Source organism: Pristis pectinata, chromosome 18 (assembly GCF_009764475.1).
Source record: "Pristis pectinata isolate sPriPec2 chromosome 18, sPriPec2.1.pri, whole genome shotgun sequence".
NCBI classification, from domain to species: domain Eukaryota; kingdom Metazoa; phylum Chordata; class Chondrichthyes; order Rhinopristiformes; family Pristidae; genus Pristis; species Pristis pectinata.
This window is the reverse complement of record NC_067422.1, coordinates 22,239,085-22,258,563: the sequence shown is the minus strand read 5'-3', so window position 1 is coordinate 22,258,563 and position 19,479 is coordinate 22,239,085. Positions and strand designations below refer to the sequence as shown.

Sequence of the window (19,479 nt, the reverse complement as noted above, 5' to 3'; positions counted from 1 at the left end):
ACTGCAGTCTAGTGTTCCTAGCAGGTTTCACGGGAAACTGGTTTAGTCAATCCTCATTCTTGTCAGAAAATAAGACTTGTCATTTTCAGAGCTGTGATGTTAGACATTCCATTTGGATAGAGAAGATAACCACTGTTCTTTAAGCTCACTATAAACTCTTCTATCCTGTGCAAGCCATTATGTAATAGTATTAAAATAATGATGCAACTTTAATCTCTTGTTAATCCATAATTTAAAGAAGATTCTCATTTGTTTTATGATGGCAGCAAATGAGCATGATACATCCCTGTTCCAAATAGTTCTACTTTAGACTGAAGTACATAACAGATAATTTAATAAAAATATTGGTGATTGGCAAGTGAGTCTGTCTGAGAGACGTGTTGCTGTCTCATTAATAGGCTATTAACAAGTCATAATTTAGCACTACATAGTTTATGAAGTAGATTGGTCAATCTACCATGTATTTGGACCATTGTGTAAGTGACAGCTAGGAGATCCCTGGTGTGCACCAAACCCCCTAGGAAGTAAGTAATTTAGCAAACTGTTATAAAGTTTATTGTTTCCTAAGTTATTTTGTGGGAATTTAGGAAATCAAAAAAAATTAAGTAAATTTGGAAAAATGCTAAAATGAAAGATTGAAAAAAAAATTTGACCTCCGTCTACAAGCACCACTGGTGAATGTAGAAATTACATTTCCACAATGTGTCTAATATACCTGAAGTTCAATGCACAAAGGTAAATGTTTCATCCTGATTTGTAAATTTGTCTCCAGCTATGTATACAGGAGATTAATTTGGATTCATTTACAAAATCATCCATGCTCAAAGAAATGTTTTTAGGACTTGCACATGCAGTAATATATAAAAACATGTTTCCACAACCATATTTCAAAAGTGTCATGAGAATACAAATAAAAAAATGGAGGTTAAATCTAGATTTAATTATGAGGCAAACAAGCCTTTTAAAGTCCTGTATAATTTAAAGTTACTGCATTAGTTCACTGTTTTGGTATTGTCTTTGAAGTAAGATCACAACTAACCATAGAAGGTCATAGCTGTTCAGCTGCTGGATTGCTGTCTGATCAAATTAGTTCAAACATGTTCAACATAAGTAACATGCGAGGCCATTAGATATGCAAACACATAAAGTGCTGGTAAGATTAATGTCATAAATCTAAGATAGCTTGTATTGCAATTATTTATTTAGAGTGAATTCAATTAAACCTTCAGTGATGAAGGTGGGTGGGATTTCTTTTAAATTGAATATGCTGCTGACAAATAGTGGTACATTTGATTCTCCTTGTGTCAGGCAAGTGACAAAAGATGTTATTAATAGCTCAGATAAATCTTTACCTCTTGCTGAGTAATCTTTGCAACAATCTTATAAGAAATGTCATTGGAGAAATTAAAACAATACAGGCAACCTTCGTGTTATGGCTGTTCAGTTTACTGAAATTCTCCTTTGCAGAAATCACAAATCATGACCCATAAATTTGAGATACAGAATAAAATTCACTCTCACAGAATATGTAATGGGGAGAAAAAAGTAAGTAAATCAACACAAATTAATTATTTCTTAACTTGCATTTCTTGACACATGCGCAGATGATGTGGCTTTGCATTCAGGAAAATTGCGATATAGCCCTTTTTCTAGGAACGCAAGGTGTCCCACCCCCCCATAACTTGGGGTTGCTTGTACCTTGTTTTATTGATATGTGGACTAGAATTATCAGTTTTAAAGAATACATGCAAAGGAGATCATGATTTTACAATACATTATAAAAAAGCAAATGTAGAAATCATTTAGTTTTTCTATTTTTTCCACAGCAGCTGCTTTATTGGTGTGACAATGTAAACAACTTTGTTATATTCAAAGTAAATTATAGTAGGACTGTAGATAATGTAATTTTTATAATACAGATATGTCAGAACGATCCTGAAGTTTCTATCTATTCTCCCTTAAAAATTTTCAAAGGTTCTGCTTCCACTGCCTTAGAGAAACTGGCAATCCTTATTTTTAAACAATGACACCCCCCCACCTCAGTTCTTGATTCTCAAACAAGAGGAAATATCCTTTCCACATCCACCTTGATAAGCAGCTTAAGTGTTTCAATCAAGTCATCTTTCATGCTTCTAAATTTTGAACAGGTTAAACTTGTATGCATACCTCTTAAAACAACCTACACATTCTAGGCATCAGTCTAGTAAACACTCTCTGTGCTGCTTCTGATGTATTAACATTCTTCTGTAAAATAAGATGATCAATACTGGATGCAATGCTCCTGTTGTGTAGTCACCAATGTGCTGTATAACTGAAGCATAACCTTGCTACTTTTGTATTTAATTACCCTAGCTATAAACAAGAACAAGAAAGTTGTAAGCTTTCCTGGTTACTTGCTGTACATACATACTTGCCCTTTGCAAATTCATGCACTATGACACCCAGATCTTTCTATATCTCAGCTCTGCAATTTCTCACCATGTAGAAGATAAACATTTCTTAAAATTTTTCCTGCCAAAATGAGCAATATCACATTTTCCCACATTTATACAATATTTGTCAGATTTTTGCCCACTCACTTAATCTATCTATATCCCTTTTGTATCCTCCTTACATCCTCTCCACAATTTATTTCTTACCTCTCCCTGTTATCATCACCAAATTCAGTAATCATATCTTCGGTGCATTCAACATTCATTTACATAAATTATAAAAAGTTGAGGCCCCAGCACCTGTCCCAGTGGCCTTCTCTTTTTACCTCTTGCCGACGTGAAGCATACACAATTATGCCTACTTTCTATTTAATGTTCACAAGCTAGTCTTCTTTTCACACTAATCTGTATCTTCCTACACTAGGAACTTTTGTTTTCCACTATAGCTATGTTGCAGCATATTGCCAAATGCCTTCTGAAAATAGCACATTCAATGCTTGTCTTTATCCACAACACATGTTACTTCCACCATTCTGTTATATTCAATATTAACCTGTTTTGCAAAATGCACTTATTTCATTTGCAGCAGTTTATTTATTTTGATCAAACATTCTGTAATTACTGTGGTAAGATGAGAAGTGATGTATTCAGTAAACACTGTCTAACATTGAACTACATTTTGCCTAAAAATCAATGAGAAAATATATTTTCTCATAGCAGCTACAGTATAGAATCTGTGTGCTTTTACCAGCTCTTGAGCAGTTTAGACAATTTAGTCATTTACTGATGAATAGCATTTTACACCTATTCAGTCTGTTAATGGCTTATGGCTTAAATAATTGCCGCATGGTTTATAATTGTGAGTAGAAATATACGTTTCAACCTTTAGGACACTCACAGTTCACTTGGGTCCTTTTTGCAAACCAAAAAACATCCAACCTAAAGCTATTATTTTACTCTATTGGCATGGTAGTGTCATGCTTAGCGTAACGCTATTACAGCGCAAGCGACCCAGGTTCAATTCTGGCCACTGTCTGGAAGGAGTTTGTACGTTCTCCCTGTATCTGCATGGGTTTCCTTCGGGTGCTTCGGTTTCCTCCCACATTCCAAAGACGTGCGGGTTAGGAGCTGTGGGCATACTATGTTGGCGCCGGAAGCATGGCAACACTTGTGGGCTGCCCCCAGAACACGCTACACAAAAGATGCATTTCACTGTGTGTTTCAATGTACATGTGACTGAAAGATATTTTATCTTAAACTGAATGTATGTTGGATTTCCTGAAGGTTTTCAATGAGGTCCCATGCAGATTAGAGCGCATGGAATTGGAACTGGTATACTGATGTGGATGAAGAATTTGTTATTAGATGGAAAAACAAAACTGGAATAAACAGATCCTTCTCAGATTGGCAGGCTATAACTAGTGGGGTGATACAGGGATTGGTGTATGGGCCCTAGGTATTCAGGATCTGCATCATTGATTTGACTCAGAGGGTGAAATGTTATTTTTTCACCAAGTTTGCTAATGATACTCAATTAGGTGGATTGTGAACACGGAGGAGGATGTAAAAAGATTTCAAGAAGATGTAGACAAGCTGAATGAATGGGAGAGAACAAAGCGGCTGGAATATAATGCGGAAAAGTATGACGTTTTCCACTTCCATATATATAAAGGAAACATAGACTGTTTGTTAAATGGTGAGAGGTTGTTCATGTTGAAAGGGAACTACATGTGCTTGTACCAATCACTGAAGGTCAACTTGCATGTACTGCAAGCATTAGAAGGGCAAACAATATGTAGACTTATTATGACAGGGATTGGTTACAAGAGTAAGAAGAACTTAGTGCAATCATTTATGGCCTTGGTGAGACTGCGCCTGGAGTACTGTGTACAGTTTTGGTCTCCTTACCTATGAAAGGATGTAGTTGCCATAGAGAGTGCAGTGAAGAATCGCTAAGCTTGTTCCAGTGATGGAAGGTTTGCTGCAAGGGAAGAGACTGATTATATCAGGACTGTATTCTCTACAGCTTAGGAGAATGAGAGATCTCATCAAAACTTACTAAATTGTTAAATGATTTGAGAGGCTAGGTGCAGGGAAAATATTTTTCCTGACTGAGGAATCTAGAAACGGGGACACAACTTGAAAATGAGGGGTAGGCCATTTTAAGAATGCGATGAGGAGTAATTTCTTCACTCAGAGGGCAGTGAACCTTTGGAATTTTCTATCCTGGATGGGTGTGTAAGCTTGGTCATTGGAATGGGGATAATGCAGGAAAACGGTGCTGGGCTGGAAGATCAGCCATGATCTTTATGAACTGTGGTACAGGCTCAAAGGGCCCAGTGGGCTCCATATGCTCCTGTTCCTCATGTTCTTAAACCCAGTGAAAGATATTCACCCATTCTGGCAATGAGCACAGCTAACTGAAGAATGCACCATGATATCAGCAAGTTGCTATAGCCTGCTGAATAACAGTGTTCCAATGCATGCATGTATTTACTGTAGTATGAAACATATGAACTACATATGTAGATAGACCTACAAGAGGAGAGGCTGTGCTTTAATTTGATATTGGGAAATGAACCTGGTCAAGTGTCAGATCTCTGTGGGTGAACATTTTGGTGGTGGTGATCATAATTCTATCTCCTTTACGTTAGCACTGGAGAGAGATAGGAACAGACAGACTAGAAAGGCATTTACTTGGAGTAAAGGGAATTATGAGGCTCTCAGGCAGGAAATTGGAAGATTAAATTGGGAACAGGTGTTCTCTGGGAAAAGTACTGAAGATATGTGGCAAATATTCAGGGGGTATTTGTGTGGAGTTCTGCATAGACATGTTCCGATGAGACGGGGAGTCACGAGAGGATACAGGAACCATGGTGTACGAAGGCTACAATAAATCTAGTCAAAAGGAAAAGAAAAGCATACAGAAGGTACAGAGAGCTAGGTAATGTTAGAGATCTGGAAGAGTACAAGGCTAAAAGGAAGGAACTTAAGAAAGAGATTAGGAGAGCCAGAAGGGGACATGAGAAGGCCTTGGCAGGCAGGATTAAGGAAAACGCCAAGGTGTTCTACAAGTATGTGGAGAGTAAGATGATGAGATGCAAAAGGATAGGGCCTATCAAGTGCAGCAGTGGGAAAGTGTGTATGGATCTGGAAGAAATAGCGGAGGTACTTAATGAATACTTCACGTCAGTATTCACTACGGAAAAAGATCTAGGGGATTATAGTGGGGACTTGCAGTGGTCTGAAAAGCTTGAGCATGTAGATATTAGAAAAGAAGTGGTGCTGAAACTTTTGGAAAGCATCAAGTTAGATAAGTTGCCGGGACCGGATGAGATGTACCCCAGGTTGCTGTGAGGGGCGAGGGAGGAGATTACAGAGCCTCTGACGATGATCTTTGCGTCATCGATGGAGACAGGAGAGGTTCCAAAAGATTGGAGGGTTGCGGATGTTGTTCCCTTATTCAAGAAGGGGAGTAGGGATAGCCCAGGGAATTATAGACCGGTGAGTCTTACCTCAGTAGTTGGTAAGCTGATGGAGAAGATCCTGAGAGGCAGGATTTATGAACATTTGGAGAGGTATAATATGATTAGGAATAGTCAGCATGGCTTTGTCAAGGGCAGGTCCTGCCTTACGAGCCTGATTGAATTTTTTGAGGATGTGACTAAGCACATCGATGAAGGGAGAGCAGTAGACGTAGTGTATATGGATTTCAGCAAGGAGTTTGATAAGGTACCCCATGCAAGGCTTATGGAGAAGGTGAGGAGGCATGGGATCCAAGGGGACATTGCAGTGTGGATCCAGAACTGGCTGTCCCATAGAAGGCAAAGAGTGGTTGTTGAAGGGTCATATTCTGAGTGGAGATCGGTAACCAGTGGTGTACCTCAGGGATCTGTACTGGGACCCTTACTCTTTGTGATTTTTATAAACGACCTGGATGAGGAAGTGGAGGGGTGGGTTAGTAAGTTTGCGGATGACACGAAGGTTGGGGGTGTTGTGGATAGTTTGGAGGGCTGTCAGAGGTTACAGAGGGACATAGATAGGATGCAAAGTTGGGCTGAGAAGTGGCAGGTGCAGTTCAACCCAGATAAGTGTGAAGTGGTTCATTTTGGTAGGTCAAATATGTTGGCAGAATATAGTATTAATGGTAGGACTCTTGGCAGTGTGGAGGATCAGAGGGATCTTGGGGTCCGAGTCCATAGGACGCTCAAAGCGTCTGCGCAGGTTTACCCTGTGGTTAAGAAGGCATATGGTGTATTGTCCTTCATCAATCGGGGAATTGAATTTAGGAGCTGAGAGGTATTGTTGCAGCTATATAGGACCCTGGTCAGACCCCACTTGGAGTATTGTGCTCAGTTCTGGTCACCTCACTACAGGAAAGATGTGGAAGCCATAGAAAGGGTACAGAGGAGATTTACAAGGATGCTGCCTGGAATGCGGAGCATGCCTTATGAAAGCAGGCTGAGGGAACTCGGCCTTTTCTCCTTGGAGAGACGGAGGATGAGGGGGGACCTGATAGAGGTGTATAAGATGATAAGAGGTATTGATCAGGTAGATAGTCAGAGGCTTTTCCCCAGGGCTGAAATGGTTGCCACAAGAGGACATAGGTTTAAGGTGCTGGGGAGTAGATATAGAGGAGATGTCAGGGGTAAGTTTTTTACTCAGAGTGGTGGGTGCATGGAATGGGCTGCCGGAAACGGTGGTGGAGGCGGATATGATAGGGTCTTTCAAGAGACTGTTAGATGGGTACGTGGAGCTGAATAAAATAGAGGGCTATGGGTGAGCCTAGTAATTTCTAGGGTAGGGTCATGTTCAGCACAGCTTTGTGGGATGAAGGGCTTGAATTGTACTGTAGTTTTTCTATGTTTCTATGAAACAAAATTAGTGCACTTAGCAAAATACATATAGTCAGCAGTCTGTAATGCTAATCAGTTACATATGATTGCCTAAGTCGGTTTGATTTGGTTGTTGCTGAGGTATGAGGATTATATTTTAATTTTTATGCAGTAGAAATATCTTAATTTGATTAATCCTGTGGTGAGCAATATGCTTTCTTTACCCAGTCTTTTTTGCTCAATAAACATGATGTCTGCACACAGAAAACAAATGTTCCCATCGGGTGACTGTTTTCATTGAAATGGTATGTCTATAAGAAGATAATTAAAAAGGTTAGCAGGAAAACCCATGGAAGCTGATGAAATTAATTTCTTAACCACAGGAACTCATTGTGACATTTAATTTATTTGGAATAGCCATTATATTCTCCTGTTATCCCAATTGATTATTCTGTATATTTATAAAGTTTGTTTTCAAATGTGTCTCCTAAATGTACTTTCCAGCAATTTGTTTGTGATATCAGGCAATATGTCTCATTCATTGACCAATTTGTCTGAATAAATTGGGAGAAAGTAGTATAGTGATAGCATGAAGAATGATGAAAACTGGATTAAACAAAATACTTTTAATCCCATGAATTGATTAGTTTCTACATCTTCATGATGATGAAACTAGCAAGTCATGGTAGGTTTTGAAGTTTAGCTCTTAGGTGGTAAACCATTTACAGTCAAGAATTGGAAGGCTCAGCAATTTTTCTACCAAGTGGTTTGATTTGACTGTGACATATATCAAGTCTGCACTGATGTACTTTCAATCTGCTATACTGCATTCTATTAAATTCTATGAGCAGACACCAACATGCACTGCAATCATGTTGTACAACAGAAATGTACACCGGTACTACTTGCACAATACAGATGAAATGTGATTTCTATTTAGCTGCTAGCAATTCACTGTAAAATTACTCAACTTCATACAACAGAATGTGTTTTTCCTTTTGTATGTGCAGTTAAAATAGGCTGCTACTGCAGTTCAGTGCAGGTAGGGGGTATAGAGTGTGGGTGGTTCTCTCAGTGAGAAGGGCAAGTTGCAATAGATGCTAGATCCTGAGGCTTGAATTTTGTTGCAGAGAGGATGGAATGGAGCATTTTGGTTCATAAGTTTTCCTATTTTCCAGAAAGCAGGGCTTTAAAATAATCAAAAATCAGCATTTGGTAAATGGCCTCTGGCACATTCATTTGTGAGTTTAGGAAGAAAAAACAATCAAAGGCATAATGTTCTCAAAAGCTTATTTTATAAGTCACTCTCCTTTACTCTTTCCACAAAGTTGTGCAAGTTTTGACTTCTTAAATTGGAGATCAAATTCCCTTTTGAAATTTACCACTAAATTAACTTCCACCAGCCTTTGGGACAGTTCAGTACAGAGCATTAACACTGGCTTATTAAAACAAAACATTCTACTTGTCTTCCCACGTTTTTTGCCATTTATTTTAAGTCGGAGGCCTTTGTTTACTAACCTCTTGCCAGAGGTGATATTTTCAAAAGCAACACAAAATGAACTGGTTTTGAAAATTAATTTGTCTTGTGCATTTTTTTGAGGAAAGATACATCACATTGTAAATTGTGGCCTTTTATCCTTGTTCTTTGCTTTCAGCTGCATAATTACCCCATTGTAATGAAAATGTGATCTTTCTTGCATTAAAGGAATTGGACTGGAGTCCCGTGTGCTGAGGAAAATGACAGATATGTTGGAAATAATATTGAAGCGAATGGAGCCCTTGGCTAAACTGGAAAATGTGAGCGACTTCAGAAAGTTGGAGGAACTAAACTCTGCTTTAAATCAGTAAGTGCCAATGTAAAAAGAGCTATTTTAATACCCTGTATACTTGACTATTGCCGAGTTGTTACATCCTAACTTGTATTCTTGAAACCTATGTAACACTACGCTGCTCAAAGAGAAAGTAGAAATATGGTCTTATGAAAAAACATTGCATTTTTAAGAAGTGATTGTTTAGTAATGGATAAATCTATCTACCATCTCTGAAGTAAAACATTGTTGGTTTCCATTTCTAGTTTTTTTAAAAAAAGCAGGTCCATATTTAGCTTTTGGTTAAAAAGACATAAATTATCCTGTTTTTAATAACATTTTAAATCACTCTGAATTGAATGTTTCAATATCCAAAATATTGATACTTTACATTTTAAGTCCACTTCACTGTTGTAGCTTGTCCTTATCAAGGATCCATCCGAACGTGAAGATGATGTGTGCTGTAATTTTTTGGTCTGCTTATCAGCAGCTGAACTTTCCAAAGTTTGCTTTGTATATAATACTATGTTTAATATCTCTTTGCTTTAATTGATGGCATGTTTGCTGTTGAATTAGAAAGTTGCAAGTTCTACTCTGTCTATGCTGCCAAACTTGAGTACGTCATCTAAATTGATATTGATGGGGTGCTGCACTCTCTGACTCTCTGTCCTTTTGCTTTTTGTGCTCAAAGGCATTTCCAATAACTGAGCAAATTATTCAGCAGTTATGTACCTGTCTAAAACTACTCTTGATCACTGAACTAGCATTAAGATAAAAAATACTTAAGGACTGCACTCACAATTTTGCTTTTGTGATCCCTCTCTAATCTCTTTCAGCCTATTGCAGTTTTTATGGCTTTTCAGCTGTGTTTGAACAAAGCTTTTCCCACAGAGCAAGGAGTTTGATCATTAAATCACTGTTAACAGATTCTATTTTAACAATTTTTGTTAGAATTATAGAGGCTGTTGATGGGTGATTCTAAAGGTGATTCTGCAGTGGGCCTTATCTATGGAAAAGGTTTCATCCCTTTCTGGTTTGCCTTTGTGTAATGACAGTAGCCTGCATCCATGCTTTATAATTGGTCTAAGGGCAAACTAATTTGCAAAGATGAGTTTTTCAAAAGCTTTCTACTTTTGAAATTTTGATCAACAGAGAATGCTCATCCCTTATTTTTAAAATTCTTTTTGTATTCTGACAAGTGGCCTTCTTGTCAAAACATATCAGTTTTCATTGTCAGTCATAAAATTTATTGAAAAATGGAATCAATGTATAAAGAATAAGAAAAACAGATCAACAGCAGGATAATTTTCAATAGAATTTTTTTATTTTAAAGTGCACATACTTTTGCATTAGTATATTCAATGGCTTGTACTGGATGTAATTAGCTTTGTAATTGAGTAATAATCTATTTACAGATGGTTTCCACTGTAAATCTTGCCTGAAGAAATGGCGACATAATATAAAGGAATTATTTTGACCAGATGAATGCTGTTTCTTTTACTCAAATAATCTGTGCAGCAATGGTGCAATATTTTCTTCGGTATTGTTACAGAGAAAGAAAACCCTGCATTTTATGTCCACTTCCAACAGCATACTTGATCATGAATAATATTGATGAGACCCAGTTTAAAATTGCAAGTTTCTCTGAGAGAACAATGGATAATTGCAGAATGAGTGCCAGAGGAAAATTGAGATAACAAGATACAGATACAAAAGCTTGTGAATCCAAAAGCCTGAGTAAAGATTCAAAAGCCTGAAAGCACGTACCACCAGGCTCAAGGACAGCTTCTATCCCACTATTATAAGACTATTGAATGGTCCCTTAGTACTATAGGATGGACTCTTGACCTCACAATCTACCTTGTTCTGGTTTTGCAACTTGCTATCGGCCTGCACTGCACTTTCTCTGTAATTCTAACCATTGTATTCTGTATTCTGTCATTGTTCTGCCTTGTACTACCTCAGTGCACTGATGTGATGAAATGATTTGCATGGATGGCATGCAAAACAAAGTTTTTCACTGTATCCTGTACATGTCACAATAATAAACCAATTTACCAATTTGATTGGTTTGCGAGAGAGGAAGGTGAAGTAGGAGAGAAAACAGAAACCTCTAGAAATATGTTGTCCTCCAGCAGTGAGTCTCCACTGCTACTTTATCAGGCCTTAAGGTTGGATAATATGACAGGATCATAGGTCTTGTCATTAATAGGGCCTCACAACATGAAATCTCTGGGCTTACCTTTTTGCAGTGATGTTCTTCTGCATTTGCAGTACAAATCCCACGGTTTCTTGACACATAAGGGGATATTAATGATAAGCTTCTGTTATTGAGGGATTAATAGCCATCCAGTTCAATTCCCTCACCATTTTGTGACTTTTTGCAACTCTGTATATCTCATCTATATCATAAATTATGGGAGTTTGTTATGTACTACTGAAAGTAGATGCTGTATTTTATCACAATACCTGTGCTGTTATTTCCATTTTTAAGTTACATTTTCATTTATTTATAGTCAAACACAAAGTATTGGGGATGCTTAAATTCTAAAGTGGCTTCAGAAAGTACCTGATACATTGAGCAAGTTGGTTAACATCTACAGACAATAAACCAAGTTAAGCTGAATTAATGACCTTATAAGAACTCATAAATTTATCATATATTTATGAATCAGAAAATATAGATGCACTTTGATTAAAAGTTGGCTGTGTCAAATTTCATAAAGAAATCAACTGTGCAAGCCAAAAATGCAATGAACTGGAACCTTTCCCCTTCATTGCTAAATAATGACCGGTGTTTGTTAAGAGTATTGCATTAATATGCAGCTTTAAAGAGTGATTCATACAGCTCTTCACAAATTTAAATTTCTGCTACCTTGAGAGAACTTGTACCAGACAAGCTCAAAACATTGGTTAACAATTTCAGAGTGATTTTATACCAAGCTTCTCCTGTAGCTTTTATTCATTGTCAACTTAATACATTCATCGCCTGATCATTAATGTATATAATAAACAGTATGGATTCCAGCACCATTCCCTGTGGTACACCACTGGTCACAGATCTCCAATCACAAAAACAATTTATGATTTTGGATTCAGTATGTCAGTTTGTCCTGGACAAAGGCATTACTGAAGTCCATGTAAACTGCATCAACTGAACTGCCCTTTTCAGTACATTTTGTTGCCTCTTCAAAAAATCCAATCAAGTTGATCAGACAGGATCTTCTCCAACAAAATCACGCTGACTATCTTTGATTAATCCCTGCTTTTCACCTCATTATAGGAAAGATGTCGAGGCTTTGGAGAGGGTGCAGAGGAGGTTTACTAGGATGCTGCCTGGATTAGAGGGCATGTGCTATCAGGAGAGGCTGGACAAACTTGGGCTATTTTCTCTGGAGCAGCGGAGACTGAGAGGTGATCTGCTGGAAGCGTATAAAATGATGAGGGGCATAGATAGGGTGGACAAGCAATATCTTTTTTCCCATTATTGAGTGATCCAATACCAGAGGGCATGCATTTAAGGTGAGAGGGGGTAGGTTCAGAAGAGAAGTGAAGGGTAAGTTTTTTACTGAGAGAGTGGTGGATGCCTGGAATGCATTGCCTGATAGGGTGGTGGAGGCAAATTCGTTGAGGGTTTTTAAGAGCGTCTTGGATGGGCACATGAATGAGGGGAAAATGGAGGGATATGGGCATTCTGTAGGTAGGAGGGAGTAGCTATGTCGGCACAACGTTGTGGGCCGAAGGGCTTATTCTGCACTGTACTGTTCTATGTTCTGTTACTGGTAACCTCTTTAAAGTTTTTAGTCGGGCCCAGTGCTAGGTGTTGGAATCCTATATTCTTGCTGTTACTTTTGCTACAAATAAGGAATTATGCAATCCTTTCTACATATTAATACAGGTTTCTATTAATATTAATTAATTAATATTATACATATTAATCCAGGTTTCTATACATTCAGCATTCAGGTGTGCAATAGCATCATGAAATGTCCGCAACTTTTCAGAATCCTTCATCCCTTATAATTTATGCAAGGTTCAGAACCTGGTTACAGCCGAAATAGTATTCACCTTGAGCCAGGACAATACTATTGGACCAGAGAGAAAGTAATTAGCTTTAATGCAGATGGTGATTTCTCTGAACTTCACACTCAGATTAATTAACAACAGATCTTCCTTTCAAGCAGAAGAAAATTAGTCAGTTTGAAGCCCTAGTTTCAGCTCTTTGAGCTATAGGTATGGATTAAATGTCTCATTTACTTTCCTCCCACTCCCGTCATTCTCCCTCTCAACGTACACTCAGACTGACAGCAAAATGGCCATCATCCATCATTTTCTGCTGAGGCTCTCAAAATGATCTTGATAGTCTAATAGTGCTTACAACTTCTGTATTACATCTCATCCGTCTGCCAGAAGTTTAAATTACCTTAAAATTGCATGTACGTAAAGAGATCTGCAAGTGCAGATCAATGTTTGAGAATGCTGGAGACTATTTCTTATAATCTATCCAATTTAACTATAAACTCTGATGGCTCATCAAACTTCATTTAGATTATAAAGCAACAGAACTATATTTACAATAAAATATGACTTTAAATCTTTGTTATTTTGACCCCAAATTCTAAAATAGTCTATTTAATTCAAATTGGATACATAAGCAATTATTATTTGTATTACTTAATTTTATTGCATTCCCCTGTGTACCTGGTTTAAATTATTTGTAAAAACTGCTTTAGCAACATTTATAACTTAAAAACTTATTTATATAGATTCTGTGAGCACTTTGGATGGATCAAGTTGTGTCAGCAGTAAAATAACTGTAATATAAGATATTTATTTATTAGTCATATATACATCGAAACACACAGTGAAATTCGTCTTTTTGTGTTACTAAGAATGTGTTGGGGGCAGTCTGCAAGTGTCGCCACTCTTCCGGCGCCAACGTAGCATGTCCACAGCTCCTAACCTGTATGTCTTTGGAATGTGGGAGGAAACCGGAGCACCCGGAGGAAACCCACACAGACATGGGGAGAACGTACAAACTCCTTACAGACAGCAGCGGGAATTGAATGAGTGTCGCTAGCGCTGTAATAGCGTTACACTCACCGCTACACTACCGTGCCGTCAATATTTCATGTTGGGTTCCTTTTGAACCAGAGGGAAATGTAATATTTTAAAATTATCATTCAGTAATTTTTTCCTATTGCCACCATTGTCTGCTACCATTTGTCTGCTAGCAGGGTCCAAGAAATCAGGTAATCTGCTTCCCCTTTGTCCCTTTCTCTTTCCTTCTGATCTATGCAGGCCCCTCAAACACGTCCTTCTTTCCAAACCAAACTCCCTCAGCCCCCATCTCCCAATTTCTTTCTCCTTTGCCACCTACTGCATCTGCCCATCACCCACACACTCCTCCCACTGGGTTCCAACACCCGCCACTGTTCCCATCTGCCCACCATCCCTCCTTTATTTGGTTCCTCTTCACCTTCCTTTTTTTTTAAATCAAATTCCATAATCTGTAGCCCTCTACTGTTCCCGTCTATCACCTCCCAGCCTCTGTCACTATCTCCACCCTTCCCTCCCCCACCTGTCTCTATCTGTCAATCATCCTCTCCTCACCTAGATCCACCCATCACTTGTGAGCTCTTATTCCACCTCTCTCCTTCATGTCTTTATACTGGCAATATCCTCTCTACTCTCAATCCAGATGAAAGGTCTCAACCAGAAATGTCGACTGTCCATTTCCCTCCATGGATGCTGCCTGACCTGCTGAGTTCTTCCAGCAGCTCATTTTCTGCTTCAGATTCCAGTATCTGAAGTCTCTTGTGTCTCTAGGAAATTATTCATCAGTCATTCAGCTTTTGTCATTAATTTAATCATAATTAATTACATTTTCCCTTATTAATTTGCATAGTTGAATTCTGACTTCGACAGAAAATGAGTTATTACCTCAGAGAGACCCTTGCAAAGTTTTGCTGAATATCTATTTGGTTATTATCGCTTCTGTTGCTCATACTTCAAGAGTTGAGGTATGCCTGGGGAATTGGTCAGAATTAACTACTTTAAGAAGAAGTAATCACTTTAATAATAATTTTTGATATGTGAATTCTGCAGAACTGTGACAATTTCAACATTCAATTTGTTATTGACATTGTACTCCTTGAGGTTCCTTCTTAAACAATGATTTACTGCAAACCCTCACCTGTGGTGTTTTTTATCACCCTTCCCACTTCCTATCCTCTTCCAGTCCCTCTATTTTCATCCCTCTCCTGCTTCCATCACCCAGTACCCATACACTTCACCCACTATCTCTCACCTCCTCCGCCATCTGCCAAGCTCTCCACTAATGGTTCCTATTATCACCTTCCCTACTTATCAGATCCCTGCACTGGTAGTCTTTGCATTCCTGCTTATTACCCTCCCCGCCTATCTCCATCTGCCTCTTTTTTTTTGTTTGTGTGCCTCCTTCTATTATCCACCTATCTCTGTCTTTCAATTCCTACCCATCCCCTCCCCAACTTGACTCCACCTCCCTGTCATCCTTCTTCTTATGCCCTGTTTAACCTTTGGCCTCTGTCTCGCCACCCCTTCTCCTTTTTATACTGGCTATCTCCCCTCTCCAATCTTAGTCCTGATGCTGGATTTTGACCCGAAACATCAGAAATTCCTTTCCACCCCACAGGTGCTACTCAGCCAGCTGAATTCCTCCAGCAGATTGTTTGCTCCAGATTCCAGCATCTGCAGTCTCTTTAAGCCACCTTCTTACCTGTCATTGGGCTTCCCAAATGTCATGTATCAGTCATCCATCTGTAATATTAGCTCAGCTTATCCTTTCCTTTCCTTTTTTTTTCTCTGGGAGTGGAGGACATTCTCACCCTGACCTGCTGGGCATTTTCTCCTGCTCTGTATTTCGCTACTCCTCAGAATCAGAATCAGGTTTATTATCACTGACATATGTCATGAAATTTGTTGTTTTGCGGCAGCAGTACAGTGCAAGACATAATGACGTAAAAATTACTATAAGTTCCAAAAATAAATAAATAGTGCAAAAGAGGAATAATGAGATGGTATTCATGGACCGTTCAGAAATCTAATGGCAGAGGGGAAGAACCTGTTCCTGAAACATTGTGTGGGTCTTCAGGCTCCTGTAGCTCCTCCCTGATGGTAGTAATGTGAAGAGGGCACGTCCCGAGTGGTGAGGGTCCTTAATGATGGATGCTGCCTTCTTGAGGCACCACCTGAAGATGTCTTTGATGGTGGGGATGGTTGTGCTCATGATGGAGCTGGCTGAGCCTACAACCCTCTGCAGCCTTTCACGATTCTGCACATTGGAGCCTCCATACTAGGTGGTGATGCAGCCAGTGAGAATACTCTCCACCATACATCTATAGAAATTTGCAAGAGTCTTGACATGTCAAATTTCCTCAAGCTACTAATGAAGTAGAATCACTGGTGTGCCTCCTTCGTGATTGCATCAAGGTGTTAGGCCCAGGATAGATCCCCTGAGAGGTTGACACCCAGGAACTTGAAGCTGCTCACCCTTTCCACCACTGACCCCTCAATGAAGACTGGTGTGTGTTCTCCTGACTTCCCTTTCCCGAAGTCCACAATCAATTCCTTGGTCTTGCTGACGTTGAGTGTGTGGTTGTTGTTGTATCACCACTCAACCAACTGATCTATTTCACTCCTCATAGAGCTCCTCATTACCATCTGAGATTCTGCCAACAACAGTGGTGGCATCAGCAAACTTGTAGATGGCATTTGAGCTGTGCTGAGCCACACAGTCATGAGTGTAGAGAGAGTAGAGCAGTGGGCTAAGCACATATTCTTGAGGTGTGCCTATGTTGATTGTCATTGAGGAGGAGATGTAACTACAGATCCGCACTGACTGTGGTCTCCTGATAAGGAAGTTGGGGACTCAGTTGAAGAGGGAGGTACAGAGGCCCAGGTTTTGAAGCTTGTTGATTAGTACTGAGGGGATGATGGCATTGAACACTGAGCCGTAATTGATAAATAGTTGCCTGACGTATGTTTTACTGTTGTTTCAGTGCTCCAAAGCCGAGTGGAGAGTCAGTGAGATTGCATCCGCTGTAGACCTGTTGTGGCAGTAGGCAAGCTGCAGCAGGTCCAGCTCTTACATTCTTCTGTCTATGTTCTACTCTTCAACTGCTCCCATTCACTCACTGACCAGATAAGCTTATTTATAGCTTATGCCCATGGTCACCCCAGTTTTACCTTATTAGAGACATTCCCCTCTCACCCACCATCCCTGCAGCTTAATGAGCTTCTTTTGTCTCCTTTTCAGTTCTGACCTGAAATATTTCTCTTCCCAAAGATGCAGCCTGACAATGCTAAGCATTTATAAATTCTAGCATTTTTTGTTTTAGATTTCCATCATTTGCAGTTTTTTTGATTTTCAACTCTCTCTTTATGTTTTGGAAACACTTCATCATGATTATTAAAATTGTATGTCGGTTATTGAGGTTGATTATTGTTAGCCTTGGTAAAAGGAAGAAAACCTTGTCTAGATATTTATCTCCCTTCCATGAGCCAGGGCAAAGAGGTTCTAAATCCTTTCAGATGTTTATTGCCTGTAACTTTATGGACAATCAGAAATACTTATTTACATACAGAAATGTGAATCAAGACCAGACATTACGAGAAGGAGATGGGAGGGTCTGGTATGTATTTTCTCTTTACCTCTTCTTCCCTTCCTGACCATCCTTAACATTAGACCATAAGGATAGTGTGGATCTGGAATGCATGGCCAACACCCCTTTAGGCAGACTTCAACCAGCAATATCATCTATTGTATGCATAAATTTGCTGGCCATTCTTGGTTATGTGCCAGCTTAGAAGCAGATGGATATGTTTGCTATGGTGTCAGCATCTTTAGTGTACACTGGTTCTGGCTGTTCACGTGGTTTTTGAAACTGATTACTTCTTTTTAATTAGCTCTAAATTACTTCATTTCAGTGACTCTGGCCCTTTACTTGGCTGCTATCGGAAACCCTCCATTTTGGTCTCATTATTTCTAAGGTCAGATGGAATTGCATTATTGGAGCCACCCTATCTCTTGTCAGTCATAGTATTGCTCCTTAATGAGGGCAGATGGTTGCTGCACACAGGGTTACTGTTAGAAACCTGCTTCGCCTCAAAGGACAAGATTCTGTAATTAGGTGGACCTCATCTCTTGAGTAATGTAACTCATCTCCATGAGTTGCTCTCTGAAATCCAGTTTCTGCTCACATCTGTCGTTAAACTTGAACCCTTTCTGTGGTTAACTTTCCACCTTTTATCACTGTATTACTAACTCACTCTATGTTCATACCACCAAGCCATGTATAAATGAAAACATTCTAATAATCTTCCTAATTATTATAATATCAATTAACTTGGAGCATAAATTCTAGAGGTTAAATCATGGTAGAATAAATCATAGCCGTGGGGTAGAGCTTCGTATATGTTACCTGAGGCCTACTCACCATCTCGTTCCATCCTGTTAGATATGTATTGGATGCAGGAGTTAGCTTGTCAGCCCTCTGCATTCAGAAAATATAAATGTAGGCAGGTGGGTCTGTGGGGTGATTCCAGGCTGATTCAGTTCTGTATATATTAATAAATGTGCATATCTCATGGCAAGCAAGGGTATTTTTTAGTATTTGTCAGTTCAGATGGTTTTAATCTGTCTTTCTTATTTTGAATTGCTAAATGATAGAAAAGGATTTCACTAATTTTGAACATGTTTTTTCTTCCAAGTATATGAACTTGGTTTTCCTCTTAATGTTTAATAAGGTGACATCAGGATTTTAAAAAATCAGCAGATAACTAACAGATGCTCCGATACTCAATTAATTTTGATTTTTTTTAAAAGGGCTTAGTGATGTATCTCATAAAATTGTAGATTGAATATCAAGAATATTACATTTAAACACAGCAGTGAATGCAAATCTTTTCATTTTGAAGAGGATACAGAACTCAGATGGATTTCTTTTTCAAATTAGCAGATTACAATGTACACAAGTAAGGTAGCCCCTGCTATTTTTAAAATATGAATTATTTCTTAAATGCCCAAGTGAGTTATATAGAAGGCAAAAAAGACATTTTTTTTTTCCAAATTAGTGGTTTAATACTGTCAGTACCACCATTCATCAAATCCTGAATCTAACTGCAAACTTGGGGGTTTGGGGGTAGGAGTGTTGTATGCATGTGAAAGGGACTCTAAGCAGATTCTTCCTCTTGACTATATAAGTTTTAAATGAGATCAACATCTTGAATCGGAATATCTTAAAATGAACTAAATGCTTAATCTTCCCAAACATAAGATCTGTATTTGCCATTTCAAGCACTTCTCCAAGAATGAGCTCTTTACTAACTAATGCAGGATAACAAAAATGTTAACTGAAGCAA

At 38.7% G+C, this 19,479-nt stretch overlaps 1 protein-coding gene across 1 annotated transcript in view; it reads left to right on the top strand.

Moving 5' to 3' along the window:
* The window catches only part of LOC127580118 (alpha-1,6-mannosylglycoprotein 6-beta-N-acetylglucosaminyltransferase B), a 577,216-nt gene that overhangs the window by 70,800 nt on the left and 486,937 nt on the right, over positions 1-19,479 (top strand). The window contains exon 3 of the mRNA XM_052033330.1: positions 8,973-9,111. Within this exon, the coding sequence (XP_051889290.1) occupies positions 8,973-9,111 (139 nt within the window). The remainder of the gene's footprint in view (positions 1-8,972; positions 9,112-19,479) is intronic.